Source organism: Malaya genurostris, chromosome 3 (genome assembly GCF_030247185.1).
Source record: "Malaya genurostris strain Urasoe2022 chromosome 3, Malgen_1.1, whole genome shotgun sequence".
NCBI lineage: Eukaryota > Metazoa > Arthropoda > Insecta > Diptera > Culicidae > Malaya > Malaya genurostris.
In genome coordinates this window covers 201019119-201046482 of record NC_080572.1, presented here as the reverse complement: position 1 = coordinate 201046482, position 27364 = coordinate 201019119, and the positions used below count along the sequence as shown (strand labels likewise).

The following is a 27364-nucleotide window of genomic DNA, read 5'->3' as shown; positions in this document are numbered from 1 at the left end:
GTTGTTGATTCAGGCGTTGTTGATGTTGTGCCTTCAGTTGTTGTCGTTGATTCAGGTGTAGTTGAAGTGATGCTTTCAGTTGTGGTTGTTGATTCTGGTGTTGTTGAAGTGATGCCTTCAGTTGTTGTCGTTGATTCTGGTGTAGTTGAAGTGATGCCTTCAGTTGTCGTTGATTCAGGTGTTGTTGAAGTGATCCTTGCAGTTGTGGTTGTTGATTCAGGTGTAGTTGAAGTGATGCCTTAAGTTGTGGTTGTTGATTCTGGTGTTGTTGAAGTGATGCCTTCAGTTGTTGTCGTTGATTCTGGTGTAGTTGAAGTGATGCTTTCAGTTGTGGTTGTTGATTCTGTTGTGGTTGAAGTGATACCTTCAGTTGTTGTCGTTGATTCAGGGGTTGTTGTAGCGATGCTTTCAGTTGTGGTTGTTGATTCAGGTGTTGTTGATGTTGTGCCTTCAGTTGTTGTCGTTGATTCAGGTGTAGTGATGCTTTCAGTTGTGGTTGTTGATTCTGGTGTTGTTGATGTTGTGCCTTCAGTTGTTGTCGTTGATTCTGGTGTAGTTGAAGTGATGCTTTCAGTTGTTGTCGTTGATCCAGTTGTTGTTGAAGTGATGCTTTCAGTTGTTGTCGTTGATTCAGGGGTTGTTGTAGTGATGCCTTCAGTTGTGGTTGTTGATTCTGGTGTTGTTGAAGTGATGCCTTCAGTTGTTGTCGTTGATTCTGGTGTAGTTGAAGTGATGCTTTCAGTTGTGGTTGTTGATTCAGGTGTTGTTGATGTTGTGCCTTCAGTTGTTGTCGTTGATTCAGGTGTTGTTGAAGTGGTGCTATCAGTTGTTGTTGTTATATCTGGTGTGGTTGAAGTGATGCTTCCAGTTGTCGTTGATTCAGATGTTGTTGAAGTGATACTTTCAGTTGTGGTTGTTGATTCAGGTGTTGTTGTAGTGATGCTTTCAGTTGTTGTCGTTGATTCTGGTGTTGTTGAAGTGATTCCTTCAGTTGTTGTCGATGATTCTGTTGTAGTTGAAGTGATGCTTTCAGTTGTGGTTGTTGATTCAGGTGTTGTTGATGTTGTGCCTTCAGTTGTTGTAGTTGATTCAGATGTTGTTGAAGTGATGCTTTCAGTTGTTGTCGTTGATTCAGGTGTGGTTGAAGTGATGCCTTCTATTGTCGTTGTTTCAGATGTTGTTGAAATGATGCTTTCAGTTGTGGTTGTTGATTCTGGTGTTGTTGAAGTGATTCCTTCAGTTGTTGTCGATGATTCTGGTGTAGTTGAAGTGATGCTTTCAGTTGTGGTTGTTGATTCAGGTATTGTTGATGTTGTGCCTTCAGTTGTTGTCGTTGATTCAGGTGTTGTTGAAGCGATGCTATCAGTTGTTGTTATATCTGGTGTAGTTGAAGTGATGCCTTATGTTGTCGTTGATTCAGATATTGTTGAAGTGATGCTTTCAGTTGTGGTTGTTGATTCAGATGTTGTTGAAGTGATTCCTTCAGTTGTTGTCGTTGATTCAGATCTTGTTGAAGTGATTTCTTCAGTTGTTGTCGTTGATTCAGGTGTGGTTGAAGTGATTCCTTCAGTTGTCGTTGATTCATATGTTGTTGAAGTGATGCTTTTAGTTGTGGTTGTTGATTCAGGTGTTGTTGTAGTGATGCTTTCAGTTGTTGTCGATGATTCTGGTGTAGTTGAAGTGATGCTTTCAGTTGTGGTTGTTGATTCAGGTGTTGTTGATGTTGTGCCTTCAATTGTTGTCGTTGATTCAGGTGTTGTTGAAGTGATGCTATCAGTTGTTGTTGTTATATCTGCTGTGGTTGAGGTGATTCCTTCAGTTGTCGTTGATTCAGATGTTGTTGAAGTGATACTTTCAGTTGTGGTTGTTGATTCTGGTGTTGTTGAAGTGATGCCTTCAGTTGTTGTCGTTGATTCTGGTGTAGTTGAAGTGATGCTTTCAGTTGTGGTTGTTGATTCAGGTGTTGTTGATGTTGTGCCTTCAGTTGTTGTCGTTGATTCAGGTGTTGTTGAAGTTGTGCTATCAGTTGTTGTTGTTATATCTGGTGTGGTTGAAGTGATGCCTTCAGTTGTCGTTGATTCAGATGTTGTTGAAGTGATACTTGCAGTTGTGGTTGTTGATTCAGGTGTTGTTAATGTTGTGCCTTCAGTTGTTGTCGTTGATTCTGGTGTAGTTGAAGTGATGCTTTCAGTTGTGGTTGTTGATTCAGGTGTAGTTGAAGTGATGCTTTCAGTTGTGGTTGTTGATTCTGTTGTGGTTAAAGTGATACCTTCAGTTGTTGTCGTTGATTCTGGTGTTGTTGAAGTGATGCGTTCAGTTGTTGTCGTTGATTCTGGTGTAGTTGAAGTGATGCTTTCAGTTGTGGTTGTTGATTCAGGTGTTGTTGAAGTGGTGCTATCAGTTGTTGTTGTTATATCTGGTGTGGTTGAAGTGATGCCTTCAGTTGTCGTTGATTCAGATGTTGTTGAAGTGATGCTTTCAGTCGTGGTTGTTGATTCAGGTGTTGTTGATGTTGTGCCTTCAGTTGTCGTTGATTCAGGTGTTGTTGAAGTGGTGCTATCAGTTGTTGTTGTTGTTATATCTGGTGTAGTTGAAGTGATGCCTTATGTTGTCGTTGATTCAGGTATTGTTGAAGTGATGCTTTCAGTTGTGGTTGTTGATTCAGATGTTGTTGAAGTGATTCCTTCAAATGTTGTCGTTGATTCAGATCTTGTTGAAGTGATTGCTTCAGTTGTTGTCGTTGATTCTGGTGTAGTTGATGTGATGCCTTCAGTTGTCGTTGATTCAGATGTTGTTGAAGTGATGCTTTCAGTCGTGGTTGTTGATTCAGGTGTTGTTGATGTTGTGCCTTCAGTTGTCGTTGATTCAGGTGTTGTTGAAGTGATACTTCCAGTTGTGGTTGTTGATTCAGGTGTTGTTGTATTGATGCTTTCAGTTGTTGTCGTTGATAATGGTGTAGTTGAAGTGATGCTTTCAGTTGTGGGTGTTGATTCAGGCGTTGTTGATGTTGTGCCTTCAGTTGTTGTCGTTGATTCAGGTGTTGTTGAAGTGGTGCTATCAGTTGTGGTTGTTGATTCAGGCGTTGTTGATGTTGTGCCTTCAGTTGTTGTCGTTGATTCAGGTGTCGTTGAAGTGATGCTTTCAGTTGTGGTTGTTGATTCAGGTGTTGTTGATGTTGTGCCTTCAGTTGTTGTCGTTGATTCTGGTGTAGTTGAAGTGATGCCTTCAGTTGTCGTTGATTCAGATGTTGTTGAAGTGATGCTTTCAGTCGTGGTTGTTGATTCAGGTGTTGTTGATGTTGTGCCTTCAGTTGTCGTTGATTCAGGTGTTGTTGCAGTGGTGCTATCAGTTGTTGTTGTTATATCTGGAGTGGTTGAAGTGATGCCTTCAGTTGTCGTTGATTCAGATGTTGTTGAAGTGATACTTTCAGTTGTGGTTGTTGATTCAGATGTTGTTGAAGTGATTCCTTCAGTTGTTGTCGTTGATTCAGATCTTGTTGAAGTGATTGCTTCAGTTGTTGTCGTTGATTCAGGTGTGGTTGAAGTGATTCCTTCAGTTGTCGTTGATTCATATGTTGTTGAAGTGATGCTTTCAGTTGTGGTTGTTGATTCAGGTGTTGTTGATGTTGTGCCTTCAGTTTTTGTCGTTGATTCTGGTGTAGTTGATGTGATGCCTTCAGTTGTCGTTGATTCAGATGTTGTTGAAGTGATGCTTTCAGTCGTGGTTGTTGATTCAGGTGTTGTTGATGTTGTGCCTTCAGTTGTCGTTGATTCAGGTGTTGTTGAAGTGGTGCTATCAGTTGTTGTTGTTGTTATATCTGGTGTAGTTGAAGTGATGCCTTATGTTGTCGTTGATTCAGATATTGTTGAAGTGATGCTTTCAGTTGTGGTTGTTGATTCAGGTGTTGTTGTAGTGATGCTTTCAGTTGTTGTCGATGATTCTGGTGTAGTTGAAGTGATGCTTTCAGTTGTGGTTGTTGATTCAGGTGTTGTTGATGTTGTGCCTTCAATTGTTGTCGTTGATTCAGGTGTTGTTGAAGTGATGCTATCAGTTGTTGTTGTTATATCTGCTGTGGTTGAGGTGATTCCTTCAGTTGTCGTTGATTCAGATGTTGTTGAAGTGATACTTTCAGTTGTGGTTGTTGATTCTGGTGTTGTTGTAGTGATGCTTTCAGTTGTTGTCGTTGATTCAGGTGTAGTTGAAGTGGTGCCTTCAGTTGTTGTCGTTGATTCAGGTGTTGTTAAAGTGGTGCTATCAGTTGTGGTTGTTGATTCAGGTGTTGTTGTGGTGATGCTTTCAGTTGTGATTGTTGATTCAGGTGTTGTTGTAGTGATGCTTTCAGTTGTGGTTGTTGATTCTGGTGTAGTTGAAGTGATGCCTTCAGTTGTTTTCGTTGATTCAGGTGTAGTTGAAGTGATTACTTCAGCGGTTGTCGGTGATTCTGGTGTAGTTGAAGTGATGCTTCCAGTTGTGGTTGTTGATTCAGGCGTTGTTGATGTTGTGCCTTCAGTTGTTGTCGTTGATTCTGGTGTAGTTGATGTGATGCCTTCAGTTGTCGTTGATTCAGATGTTGTTGAAGTGATGCTTTCAGTTGTGGTTGTTGATTCAGGCGTTGTTGATGTTGTGCCTTCAGTAGTTGTCGTTGATTCAGGTGTAGTTGAAGTGATGCTTTCAGTTGTGGTTGTTGATTCTGTTGTGGTTGAAGTGATAATTTCAGTTGTTGTCGTTGATTCAGGTGTTGTTGAAGTGATGCTTTCAGTTGTGGTTGTTGATTCAGGCGTTGTTGATGTTGTGCCTTCAGTTGTTGTCGTTGATTCAGGTGTAGTTGAAGTGATGCTTTCAGTTGTGGTTGTTGATTCTGGTGTTGTTGAAGTGATGCCTTCAGTTGTTGTCGTTGATTCTGGTGTAGTTGATGTGATGCCTTCAGTTGTCGTTGATTCAGATGTTGTTGAAGTGATGCTTTCAGTTGTGGTTGTTGATTCAGGCGTTGTTGATGTTGTGCCTTCAGTTGTTGTCGTTGATTCAGGTGTAGTTGATGTGATGCCTTCAGTTGTCGTTGATTCAGATGTTGTTGAAGTGATGCTTTCAGTTGTGGTTGTTGATTCAGGCGTTGTTGATGTTGTGCCTTCAGTTGTTGTCGTTGATTCAGGTGTAGTTGATGTGATGCCTTCAGTTGTCGTTGATTCAGGTGTTGTTGAAGTGGTGCTATCAGTTGTGGTTGTTGATTCAGGTGTTGTTGTGGTGATGCTTTCAGTTGTGGTTGTTGATTCAGGTGTTGTTGTAGTGATGCTTTCAGTTGTGGTTGTTGATTCAGGTGTTGTTGAAGTGGTGCTATCAGTTGTGGTTGTTGATTCAGGTGTAGTTGAAGTGATGCTTTCAGTTGTGGTTGTTGATTCTGGTGTAGTTGAAGTGATGCCTGCAGTTGTTTTCGTTGATTCAGGTGTAGTTGAAGTGATTACTTCAGCTGTTGTCGGTGATTCTGGTGTAGTTGAAGTGATGCTTTCAGTTGTGGTTGTTGATTCAGGCGTTGTTGATGTTGTGCCTTCAGTTGTTGTCGTTGATTCTGGTGTAGTTGATGTGATGCCTTCAGTTGTCGTTGATTCAGATGTTGTTGAAGTGATGCTTTCAGTTGTGGTTGTTGATTCAGGCGTTGTTGATGTTGTGCCTTCAGTAGTTGTCGTTGATTCAGGTGTAGTTGAAGTGATGCTTTCAGTTGTGGTTGTTGATTCTGTTGTGGTTGAAGTGATAATTTCAGTTGTTTTCGTTGATTCAGGTGTTGTTGAAGTGATGCTTTCAGTTGTGGTTGTTGATTCAGGCGTTGTTGATGTTGTGCCTTCAGTTGTTGTCGTTGATTCAGGTGTAGTTGAAGTGATGCTTTCAGTTGTGGTTGTTGATTCTGGTGTTGTTGAAGTGATGCCTTCAGTTGTTGTCGTTGATTCTGGTGTAGTTGAAGTGATGCCTTCAGTTGTCGTTGATTCAGGTGTTGTTGAAGTGATCCTTGCAGTTGTGGTTGTTGATTCAGGTGTAGTTGAAGTGATGCTTTCAGTTGTGGTTGTTGATTCTGGTGTTGTTGAAGTGATGCCTTCAGTTGTTGTCGTTGATTCTGGTGTAGTTGAAGTGATGCTTTCAGTTGTGGTTGTTGATTCTGTTGTGGTTGAAGTGATACCTTCAGTTGTTGTCGTTGATTCAGGGGTTGTTGTAGCGATGCTTTCAGTTGTGGTTGTTGATTCAGGTGTTGTTGATGTTGTGCCTTCAGTTGTTGTCGTTGATTCAGGTGTAGTGATGCTTTCAGTTGTGGTTGTTGATTCTGGTGTTGTTGATGTTGTGCCTTCAGTTGTTGTCGTTGATTCTGGTGTAGTTGAAGTGATGCTTTCAGTTGTTGTCGTTGATCCAGTTGTTGTTGAAGTGATGCTTTCAGTTGTTGTCGTTGATTCAGGGGTTGTTGTAGTGATGCCTTCAGTTGTGGTTGTTGATTCTGGTGTTGTTGAAGTGATGCCTTCAGTTGTTGTCGTTGATTCTGGTGTAGTTGAAGTGATGCTTTCAGTTGTGGTTGTTGATTCAGGTGTTGTTGATGTTGTGCCTTCAGTTGTTGTCGTTGATTCAGGTGTTGTTGAAGTGGTGCTATCAGTTGTTGTTGTTATATCTGGTGTGGTTGAAGTGATGCTTCCAGTTGTCGTTGATTCAGATGTTGTTGAAGTGATACTTTCAGTTGTGGTTGTTGATTCAGGTGTTGTTGTAGTGATGCTTTCAGTTGTTGTCGTTGATTCTGGTGTAGTTGAAGTGATGCTTTCAGTTGTGGTTGTTGATTCAGGCGTTATTGATGTTGTGCCTTCAGTTGTTGTCGTTGATTCAGGTGTTGTTGAAGTGGTGCTATCAGTTGTGGTTGTTGATTCAGGTGTTGTTGTAGTGGTGCCTTCAGTTGTCGTTGATTCAGGTGTAGTTGAAGTGATGCTTTCAGTTGTGGTTGATGATTCTGGTGTTGTTGATGCTGTGCCTTCAGTTGTTGTCGTTGATTCAGGTGTTGTTGAAGTGGTGCCATCAGTTGTTGTTGTTATATCTGGTGTGGTTGAAGTGATGCCTTCAGTTGTTGTCGTTGATTCAGGTGTAGTTGAAGTGATGCTTTCAGTTGTGGTTGTTGATTCTGGTGTGGTTGAAGTGATGCCTTCAGTTGTTGTTGTTGATTCAGATGTTGTTGAATGGATGCCTTCAGTTGTCGTTGATTCAGATGTTGTTGAAGTGATGCTTTCAGTTGTGGTTGTTGAATCTGTTGTGGTAGAAGTGATACCTTCAGTTGTTGTCGTTGATTCTGGTGTTGTTGAAGTGATGCTTTCAGTCTTGGTTGTTGATTCAGGTGTTGTTGTAGTGATGCTTTCAGTTGTTGTCGTTGATTCTGGTGTAGTTGAAGTGATGCTTTCAGTTGTGGTTGTTGATTCAGGCGTTGTTGATGTTGTGCCTTCAGTTGTGGTCGTTGATTCAGGCGTTGTTGATGTTGTGCCTTCAGTTGTTGTCGTTGATTCAGGTGTAGTTGATGTGATGCCTTCAGTTGTCGTTGATTCAGATGTTGTTGAAGTGATGCTTTCAGTTGTGGTTGTTGATTCAGGCGTTGTTGATGTTGTGCCTTCAGTTGTTGTCGTTGATTCAGGTGTAGTTGATGTGATGCCTTCAGTTGTCGTTGATTCAGGTGTTGTTGAAGTGGTGCTATCAGTTGTGGTTGTTGATTCAGGTGTTGTTGTGGTGATGCTTTCAGTTGTGGTTGTTGATTCAGGTGTTGTTGTAGTGATGCTTTCAGTTGTGGTTGTTGAATCTGTTGTGGTAGAAGTGATACCTTCAGTTGTTGTCGTTGATTCTGGTGTTGTTGAAGTGATGCTTTCAGTCTTGGTTGTTGATTCAGGTGTTGTTGTAGTGATGCTTTCAGTTGTTGTCGTTGATTCTGGTGTAGTTGAAGTGATGCTTTCAGTTGTGGTTGTTGATTCAGGCGTTGTTGATGTTGTGCCTTCAGTTGTGGTTGTTGATTCAGGCGTTGTTGATGTTGTGCCTTCAGTTGTTGTCGTTGATTCAGGTGTAGTTGATGTGATGCCTTCAGTTGTCGTTGATTCAGATGTTGTTGAAGTGATGCTTTCAGTTGTGGTTGTTGATTCAGGCGTTGTTGATGTTGTGCCTTCAGTTGTTGTCGTTGATTCAGGTGTAGTTGATGTGATGCCTTCAGTTGTCGTTGATTCAGGTGTTGTTGAAGTGGTGCTATCAGTTGTGGTTGTTGATTCAGGTGTTGTTGTGGTGATGCTTTCAGTTGTGGTTGTTGATTCAGGTGTTGTTGTAGTGATGCTTTCAGTTGTGGTTGTTGATTCAGGTGTTGTTGAAGTGGTGCTATCAGTTGTGGTTGTTGATTCAGGTGTAGTTGAAGTGATGCTTTCAGTTGTGGTTGTTGATTCTGGTGTAGTTGAAGTGATGCCTGCAGTTGTTTTCGTTGATTCAGGTGTAGTTGAAGTGATTACTTCAGCTGTTGTCGGTGATTCTGGTGTAGTTGAAGTGATGCTTTCAGTTGTGGTTGTTGATTCAGGCGTTGTTGATGTTGTGCCTTCAGTTGTTGTCGTTGATTCTGGTGTAGTTGATGTGATGCCTTCAGTTGTCGTTGATTCAGATGTTGTTGAAGTGATGCTTTCAGTTGTGGTTGTTGATTCAGGCGTTGTTGATGTTGTGCCTTCAGTAGTTGTCGTTGATTCAGGTGTAGTTGAAGTGATGCTTTCAGTTGTGGTTGTTGATTCTGTTGTGGTTGAAGTGATAATTTCAGTTGTTTTCGTTGATTCAGGTGTTGTTGAAGTGATGCTTTCAGTTGTGGTTGTTGATTCAGGCGTTGTTGATGTTGTGCCTTCAGTTGTTGTCGTTGATTCAGGTGTAGTTGAAGTGATGCTTTCAGTTGTGGTTGTTGATTCTGGTGTTGTTGAAGTGATGCCTTCAGTTGTTGTCGTTGATTCTGGTGTAGTTGAAGTGATGCCTTCAGTTGTCGTTGATTCAGGTGTTGTTGAAGTGATCCTTGCAGTTGTGGTTGTTGATTCAGGTGTAGTTGAAGTGATGCTTTCAGTTGTGGTTGTTGATTCTGGTGTTGTTGAAGTGATGCCTTCAGTTGTTGTCGTTGATTCTGGTGTAGTTGAAGTGATGCTTTCAGTTGTGGTTGTTGATTCTGTTGTGGTTGAAGTGATACCTTCAGTTGTTGTCGTTGATTCAGGGGTTGTTGTAGCGATGCTTTCAGTTGTGGTTGTTGATTCAGGTGTTGTTGATGTTGTGCCTTCAGTTGTTGTCGTTGATTCAGGTGTAGTGATGCTTTCAGTTGTGGTTGTTGATTCTGGTGTTGTTGATGTTGTGCCTTCAGTTGTTGTCGTTGATTCTGGTGTAGTTGAAGTGATGCTTTCAGTTGTTGTCGTTGATCCAGTTGTTGTTGAAGTGATGCTTTCAGTTGTTGTCGTTGATTCAGGGGTTGTTGTAGTGATGCCTTCAGTTGTGGTTGTTGATTCTGGTGTTGTTGAAGTGATGCCTTCAGTTGTTGTCGTTGATTCTGGTGTAGTTGAAGTGATGCTTTCAGTTGTGGTTGTTGATTCAGGTGTTGTTGATGTTGTGCCTTCAGTTGTTGTCGTTGATTCAGGTGTTGTTGAAGTGGTGCTATCAGTTGTTGTTGTTATATCTGGTGTGGTTGAAGTGATGCTTCCAGTTGTCGTTGATTCAGATGTTGTTGAAGTGATACTTTCAGTTGTGGTTGTTGATTCAGGTGTTGTTGTAGTGATGCTTTCAGTTGTTGTCGTTGATTCTGGTGTAGTTGAAGTGATGCTTTCAGTTGTGGTTGTTGATTCAGGCGTTATTGATGTTGTGCCTTCAGTTGTTGTCGTTGATTCAGGTGTTGTTGAAGTGGTGCTATCAGTTGTGGTTGTTGATTCAGGTGTTGTTGTAGTGGTGCCTTCAGTTGTCGTTGATTCAGGTGTAGTTGAAGTGATGCTTTCAGTTGTGGTTGATGATTCTGGTGTTGTTGATGCTGTGCCTTCAGTTGTTGTCGTTGATTCAGGTGTTGTTGAAGTGGTGCCATCAGTTGTTGTTGTTATATCTGGTGTGGTTGAAGTGATGCCTTCAGTTGTTGTCGTTGATTCAGGTGTAGTTGAAGTGATGCTTTCAGTTGTGGTTGTTGATTCTGGTGTGGTTGAAGTGATGCCTTCAGTTGTTGTTGTTGATTCAGATGTTGTTGAATGGATGCCTTCAGTTGTCGTTGATTCAGATGTTGTTGAAGTGATGCTTTCAGTTGTGGTTGTTGAATCTGTTGTGGTAGAAGTGATACCTTCAGTTGTTGTCGTTGATTCTGGTGTTGTTGAAGTGATGCTTTCAGTCTTGGTTGTTGATTCAGGTGTTGTTGTAGTGATGCTTTCAGTTGTTGTCGTTGATTCTGGTGTAGTTGAAGTGATGCTTTCAGTTGTGGTTGTTGATTCAGGCGTTGTTGATGTTGTGCCTTCAGTTGTGGTCGTTGATTCAGGTATAGTTGAAGTGATGCTTTCAGTTGTGGTTGTTGATTTTGTTGTGGTTGAAGTGATGCCTTCAGTTGTTGTCGTTGATTCTGGTGTAGTTGAAGTGATGCTTTCAGTTGTGGTTGTTGATTCTTGTGTTGTTGAAGTGATGCCTTCAGTTGTTGTCGTTGATTCTGGTGTAGTTGAAGTGATGCTTTCAGTTGTGGTTGTTGATTCAGGTATTGTTGATGTTGTTCCTTCAGTTGTTGTCGTTGACTCAGGTGTTGTTGAAGTGGTGCTATCAGTTGTTGTTGTTATATCTGGTGTGGTTGAAGTGATGCCTTCAGTTGTCGTTGATTCAGATGTTGTTGAAGTGATACTTGCAGTTGTGGTTATTGATTCAGGTGTTGTTGATGTTGTGCCTTCAGTTGTTGTCGTTGATTCTGGTGTAGTTGAAGTGATGCTTTCAGTTGTGGTTGTTGATTCAGGTGTTGTTGATGTTGTGCCTTCAGTTGTTGTCGTTGATTCAGGTGTTGTTGAAGTGGTGCTATCAGTTGTTGTTGTTATATCTGGTGTGGTTGAAGTGATGCCTTCAGTTGTCGTTGATTCTGGTGTAGTTGAAGTGATGCTTTCAGTTGTGGTTGTTGATTCTATTGATGTTGAAGTGATGCCTTCAGTTGTTGTCGTTGATTCTGGTGTAGTTGAAGTGATGCTTTCAGTTGTGGTTGTTGATTCAGGTGTTGTTGTAGTGATGCTTTCAGTTGTTGTCGTTGATTCTGGTGTAGTTGAAGTGATGCTTTCAGTTGTGGTTGTTGATTCAGGCGTTATTGATGTTGTGCCTTCAGTTGTTGTCGTTGATTCAGGTGTTGTTGAAGTGGTGCTATCAGTTGTGGTTGTTGATTCAGGTGTTGTTGTAGTGATGCTTTCAGTTGTTGTCGTTGATTCTGGTGTAGTTGAAGTGATGCTTTCAGTTGTGGTTGTTGATTCAGGCGTTGTTGATGTTGTGCCTTCAGTTGTTGTCGTTGATTCAGGTGTTGTTGAAGTGGTGCTATCAGTTGTGGTTGTTGATTAAGGTGTTGTTGATGTTGTGCCTTCAGTTGTTGTCGTTGATTCAGGTGTTGTTGAAGTGGTGCTATCAGTTGTGGTTGTTGATTCTGGTGTTGTTGAAGTGGTGCTATCAGTTGTGGTTGTTGATTCTGGTGTTGTTGTAGTGATGCTTTCAGTTGTGGTTGTTGATTCAGGCGTTGTAGATGTTGTGCCTTCAGTTGTTGTCGTTGATTCAGGTGTAGTTGAAGTGATGCTTTCAGTTGTGGTTGTTGATTCTGGTGTTGTAGAAGTGATGCCTTCAGTTGTTGTCGTTGATTCAGGTGTAGTTGAAGTGATGCTTTCAGTTGTGGTTGTTGATTCTGGTGTTGTTGATGTGATGCTTTCAGTTGTTGTCGTTGATTCTGGTGTAGTTGAAGTGATGCTTTCAGTTGTGGTTGTTGATTCTGTTGTGGCTGAAGTGATACGTTCAGTTGTTGTCGTTGATTCTATTGTTGTTGAAGTGATGCTTTCAGTCGTGGTTGTTGATTCTGTTGTGGTTGAAGTGATGCCTTCAGTTGTTGTCGTTGATTCTGGTGTAGTTGAAGTGATGCTTTCAGTTGTGGTTGTTGATTCTGTTGTGGTTGAAGTGATGCCTTCAGTTGTTGTCGTTGATTCTGGTGTAGTTGAAGTGATGCTTTCAGTTGTGGTTGTTGATTCTAGTGATGTTGAAGTGATGCCTTCAGTTGTTGTCGTTGATTCAGGTGTAGTTGAAGTGATGCTTTCAGTTGTGGTTGTTGATTCTGGTGTTGTTGATGTTGTGCCTTCAGTTGTTGTCGTTGATTCTGGTGTAGTTGAAGTGATGCTTTCAGTTGTGGTTGTTGATTCAGGTGTTGTTGATGTTGTGCGTTCAGTTGTTGTCGTTGATTCTGGTGTAGTTGAAGTGATGCTTTCAGTTGTGGTTGTTGATTCTATTGATGTTGAAGTGATGCCTTCAGTTGTTGTCGTTGATTCTGGTGTAGGTGAAGTGATGCTTTCAGTTGTGGTTGTTGATTCAGGTGTTGTTGATGTTGTGCCTTCAGTTGTTGTCGTTGATTCAGGTGTAGTTGAAGTGATGCTTTCAGTTGTGGTTGTTGATTCTGGTGTTGTTGATGTTGTGCCTTCAGTTGTTGTCGTTGATTCTGGTGTAGTTGAATTGATGCTTTCAGTTGTGGTTGTTGATTCAGGTGTTGTTGATGTTGTGCCTTCAGTTGTTGTCGTTGATTCAGGTGTAGTTGAAGTGATGCTTTCAGTTGTGGTTGTTGATTCTGTTGTGGTTGAAGTGATGCCTTCAGTTGTTGTCGTTGATTCTGGTGTAGTTGAAGTGATGCTTTCAGTTGTGGTTGTTGATTCTAGTGATGTTGAAGTGATGCCTTCAGTTGTTGTCGTTGATTCAGGTGTAGTTGAAGTGATGCTTTCAGTTGTGGTTGTTGATTCTGGTGTTGTTGATGTTGTGCCTTCAGTTGTTGTCGTTGATTCTGGTGTAGTTGAAGTGATGCTTTCAGTTGTGGTTGTTGATTCAGGTGTTGTTGATGTTGTGCGTTCAGTTGTTGTCGTTGATTCTGGTGTAGTTGAAGTGATGCTTTCAGTTGTGGTTGTTGATTCTATTGATGTTGAAGTGATGCCTTCAGTTGTTGTCGTTGATTCTGGTGTAGGTGAAGTGATGCTTTCAGTTGTGGTTGTTGATTCAGGTGTTGTTGATGTTGTGCCTTCAGTTGTTGTCGTTGATTCAGGTGTAGTTGAAGTGATGCTTTCAGTTGTGGTTGTTGATTCTGGTGTTGTTGATGTTGTGCCTTCAGTTGTTGTCGTTGATTCTGGTGTAGTTGAATTGATGCTTTCAGTTGTGGTTGTTGATTCAGGTGTTGTTGATGTTGTGCCTTCAGTTGTTGTCGTTGATTCAGGTGTTGTTGAAGTGGTGCTATCATTTGTGGTTGTTGATTCAGGTGTTGTTGTAGTGGTGCTTTCAGTTGTTGTTGATTCTGGTGTAGTTGAAGTGATGCTTTCAGTTGTGGTTGTTGATTCTGGTGTTGTTGATGTTGTGCCTTCAGTTGTTGTCGTTGATTCTGGTGTAGTTGAAGTGATGCTTTCAGTTGTGGTTGTTGATTCTGGTGTTGTTGTTGTGATGCTTTCAGTTGTTGTCGTTGATTCTGGTGTGGTTGAAGTGATGCTTTCAGTTGTGGTTGTTGATTCAGGTGTTGTTGATGTTGTGCCTTCAGTTGTTGTCGTTGATTCAGGTGTTGTTGAAGTGGTGCTATTAGTTGTTGTTGTTATATCTGGTGTGGTTGAAGTGATGCCTTCAGTTGTTGTTGATTCAGATGTTGTTGAAGTGATGCTTTCAGTTGTGGTTGTTGATTCTGGTCTTGTTGATGTTGTACCTTCAGTTGTTGTCGTTGATTCTGGTGTAGTTGAAGTGATGCTTTCAGTTGTGGTTGTTGATTCTTGTGTTGTTGAAGTGATGCCTTCAGTTGTTGTCGTTGATTCTGGTGTAGTTGAAGTGATGCTTTCAGTTGTGGTTGTTGATTCAGGTGTTGTTGATGTTGTTCCTTCAGTTGTTGTCGTTGACTCAGGTGTTGTTGAAGTGGTGCTATCAGTTGTTGTTGTTATATCTGGTGTGGTTGAAGTGATGACTTCAGTTGTTGTTGATTTAGATGTTGTTGAAGTGATACATGCAGTTGTGGTTATTGATTCAGGTGTTGTTGATGTTGTGCCTTCAGTTGTTGTCGTTGATTCTGGTGTAGTTGAAGTGATGCTTTCAGTTGTGGTTGTTGATTCAGGTGTTGTTGATGTTGTGCCTTCAGTTGTTGTCGTTGATTCAGGTGTTGTTGAAGTGGTGCTATCAGTTGTGGTTGTTGATTCAGGTGTTGTTGTAGTGATGTTTTCAGTTGTTGTCGTGGATTCAGGTGTAGTTGAAGTGGTGCCTTCAGTTGTTGTCGTTGATCCAGGTGTTGTTGAAGTGGTGCTATCAGTTGTGGTTGTTGATTCAGGTGTTGTTGTAGTGATGCTTTCAGTTGTTGTCGTGGATTCAGGTGTAGTTGAAGTGGTGCCTTCAGTTGTTGTCGTTGATCCAGGTGTTGTTGAAGTGGTGCTATCAGTTGTGGTTGTTGATTCAGGTGTTGTTGAAGTGATGCTTTCAGTTGTGGTTGTTGATTCAGGCGTTATTGATGTTGTGCCTTCAGTTGTTGTCGTTGATTCAGGTGTTGTTGAAGTGGTGCTATCAGTTGTGGTTGTTGATTCAGGTGTTGTTGAAGTGATGCTTTCAGTTGTGGTTGTTGATTCAGGCGTTATTGATGTTGTGCCTTCAGTTGTTGTCGTTGATTCAGGTGTTGTTGAAGTGGTGCCTTCAGTTGTTGTCGTTGATCCAGGTGTTGTTGAAGTGGTGCTATCAGTTGTGGTTGTTGATTCAGGTGTTGTTGTAGTGATGCTTTCAGTTGTTGTCGTGGATTCAGGTGTAATTGAAGTGGTGCCTTCAGTTGTGGTTATTGATTCAGGTGTTGTTGCAGTGATGCTTTCAGTTGTGGTTGTTGATTCAGGCGTTGTTGATGTTGTGCCTTCAGTTGTTGTCGTTGATTCAGGTGTAGTTGAAGTGGTGCTATCAGTTGTGATTGTTGATTCAGGTGTTGTTGTAGTGATGCTTTCAGTTGTTGTCGTTGATTCAGGTGTAGCTGAAGTGGTGCCTTCAGTTGTTGTCGTTGATCCAGGTGTTGTTGAAGTGGTGCTATCAGTTGTGGTTGTTGATTCAGGTGTTGTTGAAGTGATGCTTTCAGTTGTGGTTGTTGATTCAGGCGTTATTGATGTTGTGCCTTCAGTTGTTGTCGTTGATTCAGGTGTTGTTGAAGTGGTGCTATCAGTTGTGGTTGTTGATTCAGGTGTTGTTGAAGTGATGCTTTCAGTTGTGGTTGTTGATTCACGCGTTATTGATGTTGTGCTTTCAGTTGTTGTCGTTGATTCAGGTGTAGTTGAAGTGATGCTTTCAGTTGTGGTTGTTGATTCAGGTGTTGTTGAAGTGATGCTTTCAGTTGTGGTTGTTGATTCAGGCGTTATTGATGTTGTGCCTTCAGTTGTTGTCGTTGATTCAGGTGCTGTTGAAGTGGTGCTATCAGTTGTGGTTGTTGATTCAGGTGTTGTTGTAGTGATGCTTTCAGTTGTTGTCGTGGATTCAGGTGTAGTTGAAGTGGTGCCTTTAGTTGTTGTCGTTGATCCAGGTGTTGTTGAAGTGGTGCTATCAGTTGTGGTTGTTGATTCAGGTGTTGTTGTAGTGATGCTTTCAGTTGTTGTCGTGGATTCAGGTGTAGTTGAAGTGGTGCCTTCAGTTGTGGTTATTGATTCAGGTGTTGTTGCAGTGATGCTTTCAGTTGTGGTTGTTGATTCAGGCGTTGTTGATGTTGTGCCTTCAGTTGTTGTCGTTGATTCAGGTGTAGTTGAAGTGGTGCTATCAGTTGTGATTGTTGATTCAGGTGTTGTTGTAGTGATGCTTTCAATTGTTGTCGTTGATTCAGGTGTAGTTGAAGTGGTGCCTTCAGTTGTTGTCGTTGATCCAGGTGTTGTAGAAGTGGTGCTATCAGTTGTGGTTGTTGATTCAGGTGTTGTTGTAGTGATGCTTTCAGTTGTGGTTGTTGATTCAGGTGTTGTTGATGTTGTGCCTTCAGTTGTTGTCGTTGATTCAATTGTTGTTGAAGTGGTGCTATCAGTTGTGGTTGTTGATTCTGGTGTTGTTGATGTGATGCTTTCAGTTGTTGTCGTTGATTCTGGTGTAGTTGAAGTGATGCTTTCAGTTGTGGTTGATGATTCTGGTGTTGTTGATGTTGTGCCTTCAGTTGTTGTCGTTGATTCAGGTGTTGTTGAAGTGGTGCCATCAGTTGTTGCTGTTATATCTGGTGTGGTTGAAGTGATGTCTTCAGTTGTCGTTGATTCAGATGTTGTTGAAGTGATACTTTCAGTTGTGGTTGTTGATTCAGGTGTTGTTGATGTTGTGCCTTCAGTTGTTGTCGTTGATTCTGGTGTGGTTGAAGTGATGCTTTCAGTTGTGGTTGTTGATTCAGGTGTTGTTGATGTTGTGCCTTCAGTTGTTGTCGTTGATTCTGGTGTGGTTGAAGTGATGCTTTCAGTTGTGGTTGTTGATTCAGGTGTTGTTCATGTTGTGCCTTCAGTTGTTGTCGTTGATTCTGGTGTAGTTGAAGTGATGCTTTCAGTTGTGGTTGTTGATTCAGGTGTTGTTGATGTTGTGCCTTCAGTTGTTGTCGTTGATTCTGGTGTAGTTGAAGTGATGCTTTCAGTTGTGGTTGTTGATTCTGGTGTTGTTGATGTGATGCTTTCAGTTGTTGTCGTTGATTCTGGTGTAGTTGAAGTGATGCTTTCAGTTGTGGTTTTTGATTCAGGTGTTGTTGATGTTGTGCCTTCAGTTGTTGTCGTTGATTCTGGTGTAGTTGAAGTGATGCTTTCAGTTGTGGTTGTTGATTCTGTTGTGGTTGAAGTGATGCTTTCAGTTGTTGTCGTTGATTCTGGTGTAGTTGAAGTGATGCTTTCAGTTGTGGTTGATGATTCTGGTGTTGTTGATGTTGTGCCTTCAGTTGTTGTTGTTGATTCAGGTGTTGTTGAAGTGGTGCCATCAGTTGTTGCTGTTATATCTGGTGTGGTTGAAGTGATGTCTTCAGTTGTCGTTGATTCAGATGTTGTTGAAGTGATACTTTCAGTTGTGGTTGTTGATTCAGGTGTTGTTGATGTTGTGCCTTCAGTTGTTGTCGTTGATTCAGGTGTAGTTGAAGTGATGGTTTCAGTTGTGGTTGTTGATTCTGGTGTGGTTGAAGTGATGCCTTCAGTTGTTGTCGTTGATTCAGATGTTGTTGAATGGATGCCTTCAGTTGTCGTTGATTCAGATGTTGTTGAAGTGATGCTTTCAGTTGTGGTTGTTGAATCTGTTGTGGTAGAAGTGATACCTTCAGTTGTTGTCGTTGATTCTGGTGTTGTTGAAGTGATGCTTTCAGTCTTGGTTGTTGATTCAGGTGTTGTTGTAGTGATGCTTTCAGTTGTTGTCGTTGATTCTGGTGTAGTTGAAGTGATGCTTTTAGTAGTGGTTGTTGATTCTTGTGTTGTTGAAGTGATGCCTTCAGTTGTTGTCGTTGATTCTGGTGTAGTTGAAGTGATGCTTTCAGTTGTGGTTGTTGATTCAGGTATTGTTGATGTTGTTCCTTCAGTTGTTGTCGTTGACTCAGGTGTTGTTGAAGTGGTGCTATCAGTTGTTGTTGTTATATCTGGTGTGGTTGAAGTGATGCCTTCAGTTGTCGTTGATTCAGATGTTGTTGAAGTGATACTTGCAGTTGTGGTTATTGATTCAGGCGTTGTTGATGTTGTGCCTTCAGTTGTTGTCGTTGATTCAGGTATAGTTGAAGTGATGCTTTCAGTTGTGGTTGTTGATTCTGGTGTTGTTGATGTGATGCTTTCAGTTGTTGTCGTTGATTCTGGTGTAGTTGAAGTGATGCTTTCAGTTGTGGTTGATGATTCTGGTGTTGTTGATGTTGTGCCTTCAGTTGTTGTCGTTGATTCAGGTGTTGTTGAAGTGGTGCCATCAGTTGTTGCTGTTATATCTGGTGTGGTTGAAGTGATGTCTTCAGTTGTCGTTGATTCAGATGTTGTTGAAGTGATACTTTCAGTTGTGGTTGTTGATTCAGGTGTTGTTGATGTTGTGCCTTCAGTTGTTGTCGTTGATTCTGGTGTGGTTGAAGTGATGCTTTCAGTTGTGGTTGTTGATTCAGGTGTTGTTGATGTTGTGCCTTCAGTTGTTGTCGTTGATTCTGGTGTGGTTGAAGTGATGCTTTCAGTTGTGGTTGTTGATTCAGGTGTTGTTGATGTTGTGCCTTCAGTTGTTGTCGTTGATTCTGGTGTAGTTGAAGTGATGCTTTCAGTTGTGGTTGTTGATTCAGGTGTTGTTGATGTTGTGCCTTCAGTTGTTGTCGTTGATTCTGGTGTAGTTGAAGTGATGCTTTCAGTTGTGGTTGTTGATTCTGGTGTTGTTGATGTGATGCTTTCAGTTGTTGTCGTTGATTCTGGTGTAGTTGAAGTGATGCTTTCAGTTGTGGTTTTTGATTCAGGTGTTGTTGATGTTGTGCCTTCAGTTGTTGTCGTTGATTCTGGTGTAGTTGAAGTGATGCTTTCAGTTGTGGTTGTTGATTCAGGTATTGTTGATGTTGTTCCTTCAGTTGTTGTCGTTGACTCAGGTGTTGTTGAAGTGGTGCTATCAGTTGTTGTTGTTATATCTGGTGTGGTTGAAGTGATGCCTTCAGTTGTCGTTGATTCAGATGTTGTTGAAGTGATGCTTTCAGTCTTGGTTGTTGATTCAGGTGTTGTTGTAGTGATGCTTTCAGTTGTTGTCGTTGATTCTGGTGTAGTTGAAGTGATGCTTTCAGTAGTGGTTGTTGATTCTTGTGTTGTTAAAGTGATGCCTTCAGTTGTTGTCGTTGATTCTGGTGTAGTTGAAGTGATGCTTTCAGTTGTGGTTGTTGATTCAGGTATTGTTGATGTTGTTCCTTCAGTTGTTGTCGTTGACTCAGGTGTTGTTGAAGTGGTGCTATCAGTTGTTGTTGTTATATCTGGTGTGGTTGAAGTGATGCCTTCAGTTGTCGTTGATTCAGATGTTGTTGAAGTGATACTTGCAGTTGTGGTTATTGATTCAGGTGTTGTTGATGTTGTGCCTTCAGTTGTTGTCGTTGATTCTGGTGTAGTTGAAGTGATGCTTTCAGTTGTGGTTGTTGATTCAGGTGTTGTTGATGTTGTGCCTTCAGTTGTTGTCGTTGATTCAGGTGTTGTTGAAGTGGTGCTATCAGTTGTTGTTGTTATAACTGGTGTGGTTGAAGTGATGCCTTCAGTTGTCGTTGATTCAGATGTTGTTGAAGTGATACTTTCAGTTGTGGTTGTTGACTCAGGTGTTGTTGATGTTGTGCCTTCAGTTGTTGTCGTTGATTCTGGTGTAGTTGAAGTGATGCTCTCAGTTGTGGTTGTTGATTCAGGTGTTGTTGTAGTGATGCTTTCAGTTGTTGTCGTTGATTCTGGTGTAGTTGAAGTGATGCTTTCAGTTGTGGTTGTTGATTCAGGCGTTGTTGATGTTGTGCCTTCAGTTGTTGTCGTTGATTCAGGTGTTGTTGAAGTGGTGCTATCAGTTGTGGTTGTTGATTCAGGTGTTGTTGTAGTGATGCTTTCAGTTGTTGTCGTTGATTCTGGTGTAGTTGAAGTGATGCTTTCAGTTGTGGTTGTTGATTCAGGCGTTGTTGATGTTGTGCCTTCAGTTGTTGTCGTTGATTCAGGTGTTGTTGAAGTGGTGCTATCAGTTGTGGTTGTTGATTCAGGTGTTGTTGATGTTGTGCCTTCAGTTGTTGTCGTTGATTCAGGTGTTGTTGAAGTGGTGCTATCAGTTGTGGTTGTTGATTCTGGTGTTGTTGAAGTGTTGCTATCAGTTGTGGTTGTTGATTCTGGTGTTGTTGTAGTGATGCTTTCAGTTGTGGTTGTTGATTCAGGCGTTGTTGATGTTGTGCCTTCAGTTGTTGTCGTTGATTCAGGTGTTGTTGAAGTGGTGCTATCAGTTGTGGTTGTTGATTCAGGTGTTGTTGTAGTGATGCTTTCAGTTGTTGTCGTTGATTCTGGTGTAGTTGAAGTGATGCTTTCAGTTGTGGTTGTTGATACAGGCGTTGTTGATGTTGTGCCTTCAGTTGTTGTCGTTGATTCAGGTGTTGTTGAAGTGGTGCTATCAGTTGTGGTTGTTGATTCAGGTGTTGTTGATGTTGTGCCTTCAGTTGTTGTCGTTGATTCTGGTGTAGTTGAAGTGATGCTTTCAGTTGTGGTTGTTGATTCAGGCGTTGTTGATGTTGTGCCTTCAGTAGTTGTCGTTGATTCAGGTGTAGTTGAAGTGATGCTTTCAGTTGTGGTTGTTGATTCTGTTGTGGTTGAAGTGATGCCTTCAGTTGTTGTCGTTGATTCTGGTGTAGTTGAAGTGATGCTTTCAGTTGTGGTTGTTGATTCTAGTGATGTTGAAGTGATGCCTTCAGTTGTTGTCGTTGATTCAGGTGTAGTTGAAGTGATGCTTTCAGTTGTGGTTGTTGATTCAGGTGTTGTTGATGTTGTGCGTTCAGTTGTTGTCGTTGATTCTGGTGTAGTTGAAGTGATGCTTTCAGTTGTGGTTGTTGATTCTATTGATGTTGAAGTGATGCCTTCAGTTGTTGTCGTTGATTCAGGTGTAGTTGAAGTGATGCTTTCAGTTGTGGTTGTTGATTCAGGTGTTGTTGATGTTGTGCCTTCAGTTGTTGTCGTTGATTCAGGTGTAGTTGAAGTGATGCTTTCAGTTGTGGTTGTTGATTCTGGAGTTGTTGATGTTGTGCCTTCAGTTGTTGTCGTTGATTCTGGTGTAGTTGAAGTGATGCTTTCAGTTGTGGTTGTTGATTCAGGTGTTGTTGATGTTGTGCCTTCAGTTGTTGTCGTTGATTCAGGTGTTGTTGAAGTGGTGCTTTCAGTTGTTGATTCTGGTGTAGTTGAAGTGATGCTTTCAGTTGTGGTTGTTGATTCAGGTGTTGTTGATGTTGTGCCTTCAGTTGTTGTCGTTGATTCAGGTGTAGTTGAAGTGATGCTTTCAGTTGTGGTTGTTGATTCTGGAGTTGTTGATGTTGTGCCTTCAGTTGTTGTCGTTGATTCTGGTGTAGTTGAAGTGATGCTTTCAGTTGTGGTTGTTGATTCAGGTGTTGTTGATGTTGTGCCTTCAGTTGTTGTCGTTGATTCAGGTGTTGTTGAAGTGGTGCTCTCAGTTGTTGATTCTGGTGTAGTTGAAGTGATGCTTTCAGTTGTGGTTGTTGATTCTGGTGTTGTTGATGTTGTGCCTTCAGTTGTTGTCGTTGATTCTGGTGTAGTTGAAGTGATGCTTTCAGTTGTGGTTGTTGATTCTGGTGTTGTTGATGTGATGCTTTCAGTTGTTGTCATTGATTCTGGTGTGGTTGAAGTGATGCTTTCAGTTGTGGTTGTTGATTCTGGTGTTGTTGATGTGATGCTTTCAGTTGTTGTCGTTGATTCTGGTGTAGTTGAAGTGATGCTTTCAGTTGTGGTTGGTGATTCAGGTGTTGTTGATGTTGTGCGTTCAGTTGTTGTCGTTGATTCTGGTGTAGTTGAAGTGATGCTTTCAGTTGTGGTTGTTGATTCTGGTGTTGTTGATGTGATGCTTTCAGTTGTTGTCGTTGATTCTGGTGTAGTTGAAGTGATGATTTCAGTTGTGGTTGTTGATTCAGGTGTTGTTGATGTTGTGCCTTCAGTTGTTGTCGTTGATTCAGGTGTTGTTGAAGTGGTGCTGTCAGTTGTTGTTGTTATATCTGGTGTGGTTGAAGTGATGCCTTCAGTTGTCGTTGATTCAGATGTTGTTGAAGTGATACCTGCAGTTGTGGTTGTTGATTCAGGTGTTGTTGATGTTGTGCCTTCAGTTGTTGTCTTTGATTCTGGTGTAGTTGAAGTGATGCTTTCAGTTGTGGTTGTTGATTCTGGTGTTGTTGATGTGATGCTTTCAGTTGTTGTCGTTGATTCTGGTGTAGTTGAAGTGATGCTTTCAGTTGTGGTTGTTGATTCAGGTGTTGTTGATGTTGTGCCTTCAGTTGTTGTCGTTGATTCAGGTGTTGTTGAAGTGGTGCTGTCAGTTGTTGTTGTTATATCTGGTGTGGTTGAAGTGATGCCTTCAGTTGTCGTTGATTCAGATGTTGTTGAAGTGATACCTGCAGTTGTGGTTGTTGATTCAGGTGTTGTTGATGTTGTGCCTTCAGTTGTTGTCGTTGATTCTGGTGTAGTTGAAGTGATGCTTTCAGTTGTGGTTGTTGATTCAGGTGTTGTTGATGTTGTGCCTTCAGTTGTTGTCGTTGATTCAGGTGTTGTTGAAGTGGTGCTATCAGTTGTGGTTGTTGATTCAGGTGTTGTTGTAGTGGTGCTTTCAGTTGTTGATTCTGGTGTAGTTGAAGTGATGCTTTCAGTTGTGGTTGTTGATTCAGGTATTGTTGATGTTGTGCCTTCAGTTGTTGTCGTTGATTCAGGTGTTGTTGAAGTGGTGCTATCAGTTGTGGTTGTTGATTCAGGTGTTGTTGTAGTGGTGCTTTCAGTTGTTGTTGATTCTGGTGTAGTTGAAGTGATGCTTTCAGTTGTGGTTGTTGATTCTGGTGTTGTTGATGTTGTGCCTTCAGTTGTTGTCGTTGATTCTGGTGTAGTTGAAGTGATGCTTTCAGTTGTGGTTGTTGATTCTGGTGTTGTTGATGTGATGCTTTCAGTTGTTGTCGTTGATTCTGGTGTGGTTGAAGTGATGCTTTCAGTTGTGGTTGTTGATTCAGGTGTTGTTGATGTTGTGCCTTCAGTTGTTGTCGTTGATTCTGGTGTAGTTGAAGTGATGCTTTCAGTTGTGGTTGTTGATTCAGGTGTTGTTGATGTTGTGCCTTCAGTTGTCGTTGATTCTGGTGTGGTTGAAGTGATGCTTTCAGTTGTGGTTGTTGATTCAGGTGTTGTTGATGTTGTGCCTTCAGTTGTTGTCGTTGATTCAGGTGTAGTTGAAGTGATGCTTTCAGTTGTGGTTGTTGATTCTGGAGTTGTTGATGTTGTGCCTTCAGTTGTTGTCGTTGATTCTGGTGTAGTTGAAGTGATGCTTTCAGTTGTGGTTGTTGATTCAGGTGTTGTTGATGTTGTGCCTTCAGTTGTTGTCGTTGATTCAGGTGTTGTTGAAGTGGTGCTTTCAGTTGTTGATTCTGGTGTAGTTGAAGTGATGCTTTCAGTTGTGGTTGTTGATTCAGGTGTTGTTGATGTTGTGCCTTCAGTTGTTGTCGTTGATTCAGGTGTAGTTGAAGTGATGCTTTCAGTTGTGGTTGTTGATTCTGGAGTTGTTGATGTTGTGCCTTCAGTTGTTGTCGTTGATTCTGGTGTAGTTGAAGTGATGCTTTCAGTTGTGGTTGTTGATTCTGGAGTTGTTGATGTTGTGCCTTCAGTTGTTGTCGTTGATTCTGGTGTAGTTGAAGTGATGCTTTCAGTTGTGGTTGTTGATTCAGGTGTTGTTGATGTTGTGCCTTCAGTTGTTGTCGTTGATTCAGGTGTTGTTGAAGTGGTGCTTTCAGTTGTTGATTCTGGTGTAGTTGAAGTGATGCTTTCAGTTGTGGTTGTTGATTCAGGTGTTGTTGATGTTGTGCCTTCAGTTGTTGTCGTTGATTCAGGTGTAGTTGAAGTGATGCTTTCAGTTGTGGTTGTTGATTCTGGAGTTGTTGATGTTGTGCCTTCAGTTGTTGTCGTTGATTCTGGTGTAGTTGAAGTGATGCTTTCAGTTGTGGTTGTTGATTCAGGTGTTGTTGATGTTGTGCCTTCAGTTGTTGTCGTTGATTCAGGTGTTGTTGAAGTGGTGCTTTCAGTTGTTGATTCTGGTGTAGTTGAAGTGATGCTTTCAGTTGTGGTTGTTGATTCTGGTGTTGTTGATGTTGTGCCTTCAGTTGTTGTCGTTGATTCTGGTGTAGTTGAAGTGATGCTTTCAGTTGTGGTTGTTGATTCTGGTGTTGTTGATGTGATGCTTTCAGTTGTTGTCATTGATTCTGGTGTGGTTGAAGTGATGCTTTCAGTTGTGGTTGTTGATTCAGGTGTTGTTGATGTTGTGCCTTCAGTTGTTGTCGTTGATTCAGGTGTAGTTGAAGTGATGCTTTCAGTTGTGGTTGTTGATTCTGGAGTTGTTGATGTTGTGCCTTCAGTTGTTGTCGTTGATTCTGGTGTAGTTGAAGTGATGCTTTCAGTTGTGGTTGTTGATTCTGGAGTTGTTGATGTTGTGCCTTCAGTTGTTGTCGTTGATTCTGGTGTAGTTGAAGTGATGCTTTCAGTTGTGGTTGTTGATTCAGGTGTTGTTGATGTTGTGCCTTCAGTTGTTGTCGTTGATTCAGGTGTAGTTGAAGTGATGCTTTCAGTTGTGGTTGTTGATTCTGGAGTTGTTGATGTTGTGCCTTCAGTTGTTGTCGTTGATTCTGGTGTAGTTGTAGTGATGCTTTCAGTTGTGGTTGTTGATTCAGGTGTTGTTGATGTTGTGCCTTCAGTTGTTGTCGTTGATTCAGGTGTTGTTGAAGTGGTGCTTTCAGTTGTTGATTCTGGTGTAGTTGAAGTGATGCTTTCAGTTGTGGTTGTTGATTCAGGTGTTGTTGATGTTGTGCCTTCAGTTGTTGTCGTTGATTCAGGTGTAGTTGAAGTGATGCTTTCAGTTGTGGTTGTTGATTCTGGAGTTGTTGATGTTGTGCCTTCAGTTGTTGTCGTTGATTCAGGTGTAGTTGAAGTGATGCTTTCAGTTGTGGTTGTTGATTCTGGAGTTGTTGATGTTGTGCCTTCAGTTGTTGTCGTTGATTCTGGTGTAGTTGAAGTGATGCTTTCAGTTGTGGTTGTTGATTCAGGTGTTGTTGATGTTGTGCCTTCAGTTGTTGTCGTTGATTCAGGTGTTGTTGAAGTGGTGCTTTCAGTTGTTGATTCTGGTGTAGTTGAAGTGATGCTTTCAGTTGTGGTTGTTGATTCAGGTGTTGTTGATGTTGTGCCTTCAGTTGTTGTCGTTGATTCAGGTGTAGTTGAAGTGATGCTTTCAGTTGTGGTTGTTGATTCTGGAGTTGTTGATGTTGTGCCTTCAGTTGTTGTCGTTGATTCTGGTGTAGTTGAAGTGATGCTTTCAGTTGTGGTTGTTGATTCAGGTGTTGTTGATGTTGTGCCTTCAGTTGTTGTCGTTGATTCAGGTGTTGTTGAAGTGGTGCTTTCAGTTGTTGATTCTGGTGTAGTTGAAGTGATGCTTTCAGTTGTGGTTGTTGATTCTGGTGTTGTTGATGTTGTGCCTTCAGTTGTTGTCGTTGATTCTGGTGTAGTTGAAGTGATGCTTTCAGTTGTGGTTGTTGATTCTGGTGTTGTTGATGTGATGCTTTCAGTTGTTGTCATTGATTCTGGTGTGGTTGAAGTGATGCTTTCAGTTGTGGTTGTTGATTCTGGTGTTGTTGATGTGATGCTTTCAGTTGTTGTCGTTGATTCTGGTGTAGTTGAAGTGATGCTTTCAGTTGTGGTTGGTGATTCAGGTGTTGTTGATGTTGTGCGTTCAGTTGTTGTCGTTGATTCTGGTGTAGTTGAAGTGATGCTTTCAGTTGTGGTTGTTGATTCTGGTGTTGTTGATGTGATGCTTTCAGTTGTTGTCGTTGATTCTGGTGTAGTTGAAGTGATGATTTCAGTTGTGGTTGTTGATTCAGGTGTTGTTGATGTTGTGCCTTCAGTTGTTGTCGTTGATTCAGGTGTTGTTGAAGTGGTGCTGTCAGTTGTTGTTGTTATATCTGGTGTGGTTGATGTGATGCCTTCAGTTGTCGTTGATTCAGATGTTGTTGAAGTGATACCTGCAGTTGTGGTTGTTGATTCAGGTGTTGTTGATGTTGTGCCTTCAGTTGTTGTCTTTGATTCTGGTGTAGTTGAAGTGATGCTTTCAGTTGTGGTTGTTGATTCTGGTGTTGTTGATGTGATGCTTTCAGTTGTTGTCGTTGATTCTGGTGTAGTTGAAGTGATGCTTTCAGTTGTGGTTGTTGATTCAGGTGTTGTTGATGTTGTGCCTTCAGTTGTTGTCGTTGATTCAGGTGTTGTTGAAGTGGTGCTGTCAGTTGTTGTTGTTATATCTGGTGTGGTTGAAGTGATGCCTTCAGTTGTCGTTGATTCAGATGTTGTTGAAGTGATACCTGCAGTTGTGGTTGTTGATTCAGGTGTTGTTGATGTTGTGCCTTCAGTTGTTGTCGTTGATTCTGGTGTAGTTGAAGTGATGCTTTCAGTTGTGGTTGTTGATTCAGGTGTTGTTGATGTTGTGCCTTCAGTTGTTGTCGTTGATTCAGGTGTTGTTGAAGTGGTGCTATCAGTTGTGGTTGTTGATTCAGGTGTTGTTGTAGTGGTGCTTTCAGTTGTTGATTCTGGTGTAGTTGAAGTGATGCTTTCAGTTGTGGTTGTTGATTCAGGTATTGTTGATGTTGTGCCTTCAGTTGTTGTCGTTGATTCAGGTGTTGTTGAAGTGGTGCTATCAGTTGTGGTTGTTGATTCAGGTGTTGTTGTAGTGGTGCTTTCAGTTGTTGTTGATTCTGGTGTAGTTGAAGTGATGCTTTCAGTTGTGGTTGTTGATTCTGGTGTTGTTGATGTTGTGCCTTCAGTTGTTGTCGTTGATTCTGGTGTAGTTGAAGTGATGCTTTCAGTTGTGGTTGTTGATTCTGGTGTTGTTGATGTGATGCTTTCAGTTGTTGTCGTTGATTCTGGTGTGGTTGAAGTGATGCTTTCAGTTGTGGTTGTTGATTCAGGTGTTGTTGATGTTGTGCCTTCAGTTGTTGTCGTTGATTCTGGTGTAGTTGAAGTGATGCTTTCAGTTGTGGTTGTTGATTCAGGTGTTGTTGATGTTGTGCCTTCAGTTGTCGTTGATTCAGGTGTAGTTGAAGTGATGCTTTCAGTTGTGGTTGTTGATTCAGGTGTTGTTGATGTTGTGCCTTCAGTTGTTGTCGTTGATTCAGGTGTAGTTGAAGTGATGCTTTCAGTTGTGGTTGTTGATTCTGGAGTTGTTGATGTTGTGCCTTCAGTTGTTGTCGTTGATTCTGGTGTAGTTGAAGTGATGCTTTCAGTTGTGGTTGTTGATTCAGGTGTTGTTGATGTTGTGCCTTCAGTTGTTGTCGTTGATTCAGGTGTTGTTGAAGTGGTGCTTTCAGTTGTTGATTCTGGTGTAGTTGAAGTGATGCTTTCAGTTGTGGTTGTTGATTCAGGTGTTGTTGATGTTGTGCCTTCAGTTGTTGTCGTTGATTCAGGTGTAGTTGAAGTGA

The 27364-nt window shown here is 41.5% G+C and overlaps 2 protein-coding genes across 3 annotated transcripts in view; one reads left to right on the top strand and one right to left on the bottom strand.

The window, feature by feature from the left end:
• Window positions 1-27364, top strand: part of LOC131434570 (arginine kinase 1) — a 243705-nt gene that overhangs the window by 96627 nt on the left and 119714 nt on the right. The window lies entirely within an intron of this gene.
• LOC131438041 (mucin-2-like) lies at window positions 816-25475 on the bottom strand. Its single transcript, XM_058607819.1, has 3 exons — window positions 25460-25475; window positions 17878-17893; window positions 816-11547 (listed from the first exon to the last, which is right to left on the bottom strand). Exons 1-3 carry the CDS (start codon window positions 25473-25475, stop codon window positions 3840-3842), a joined length of 7740 nt encoding a protein of 2579 aa, XP_058463802.1. The 3' UTR covers window positions 816-3839.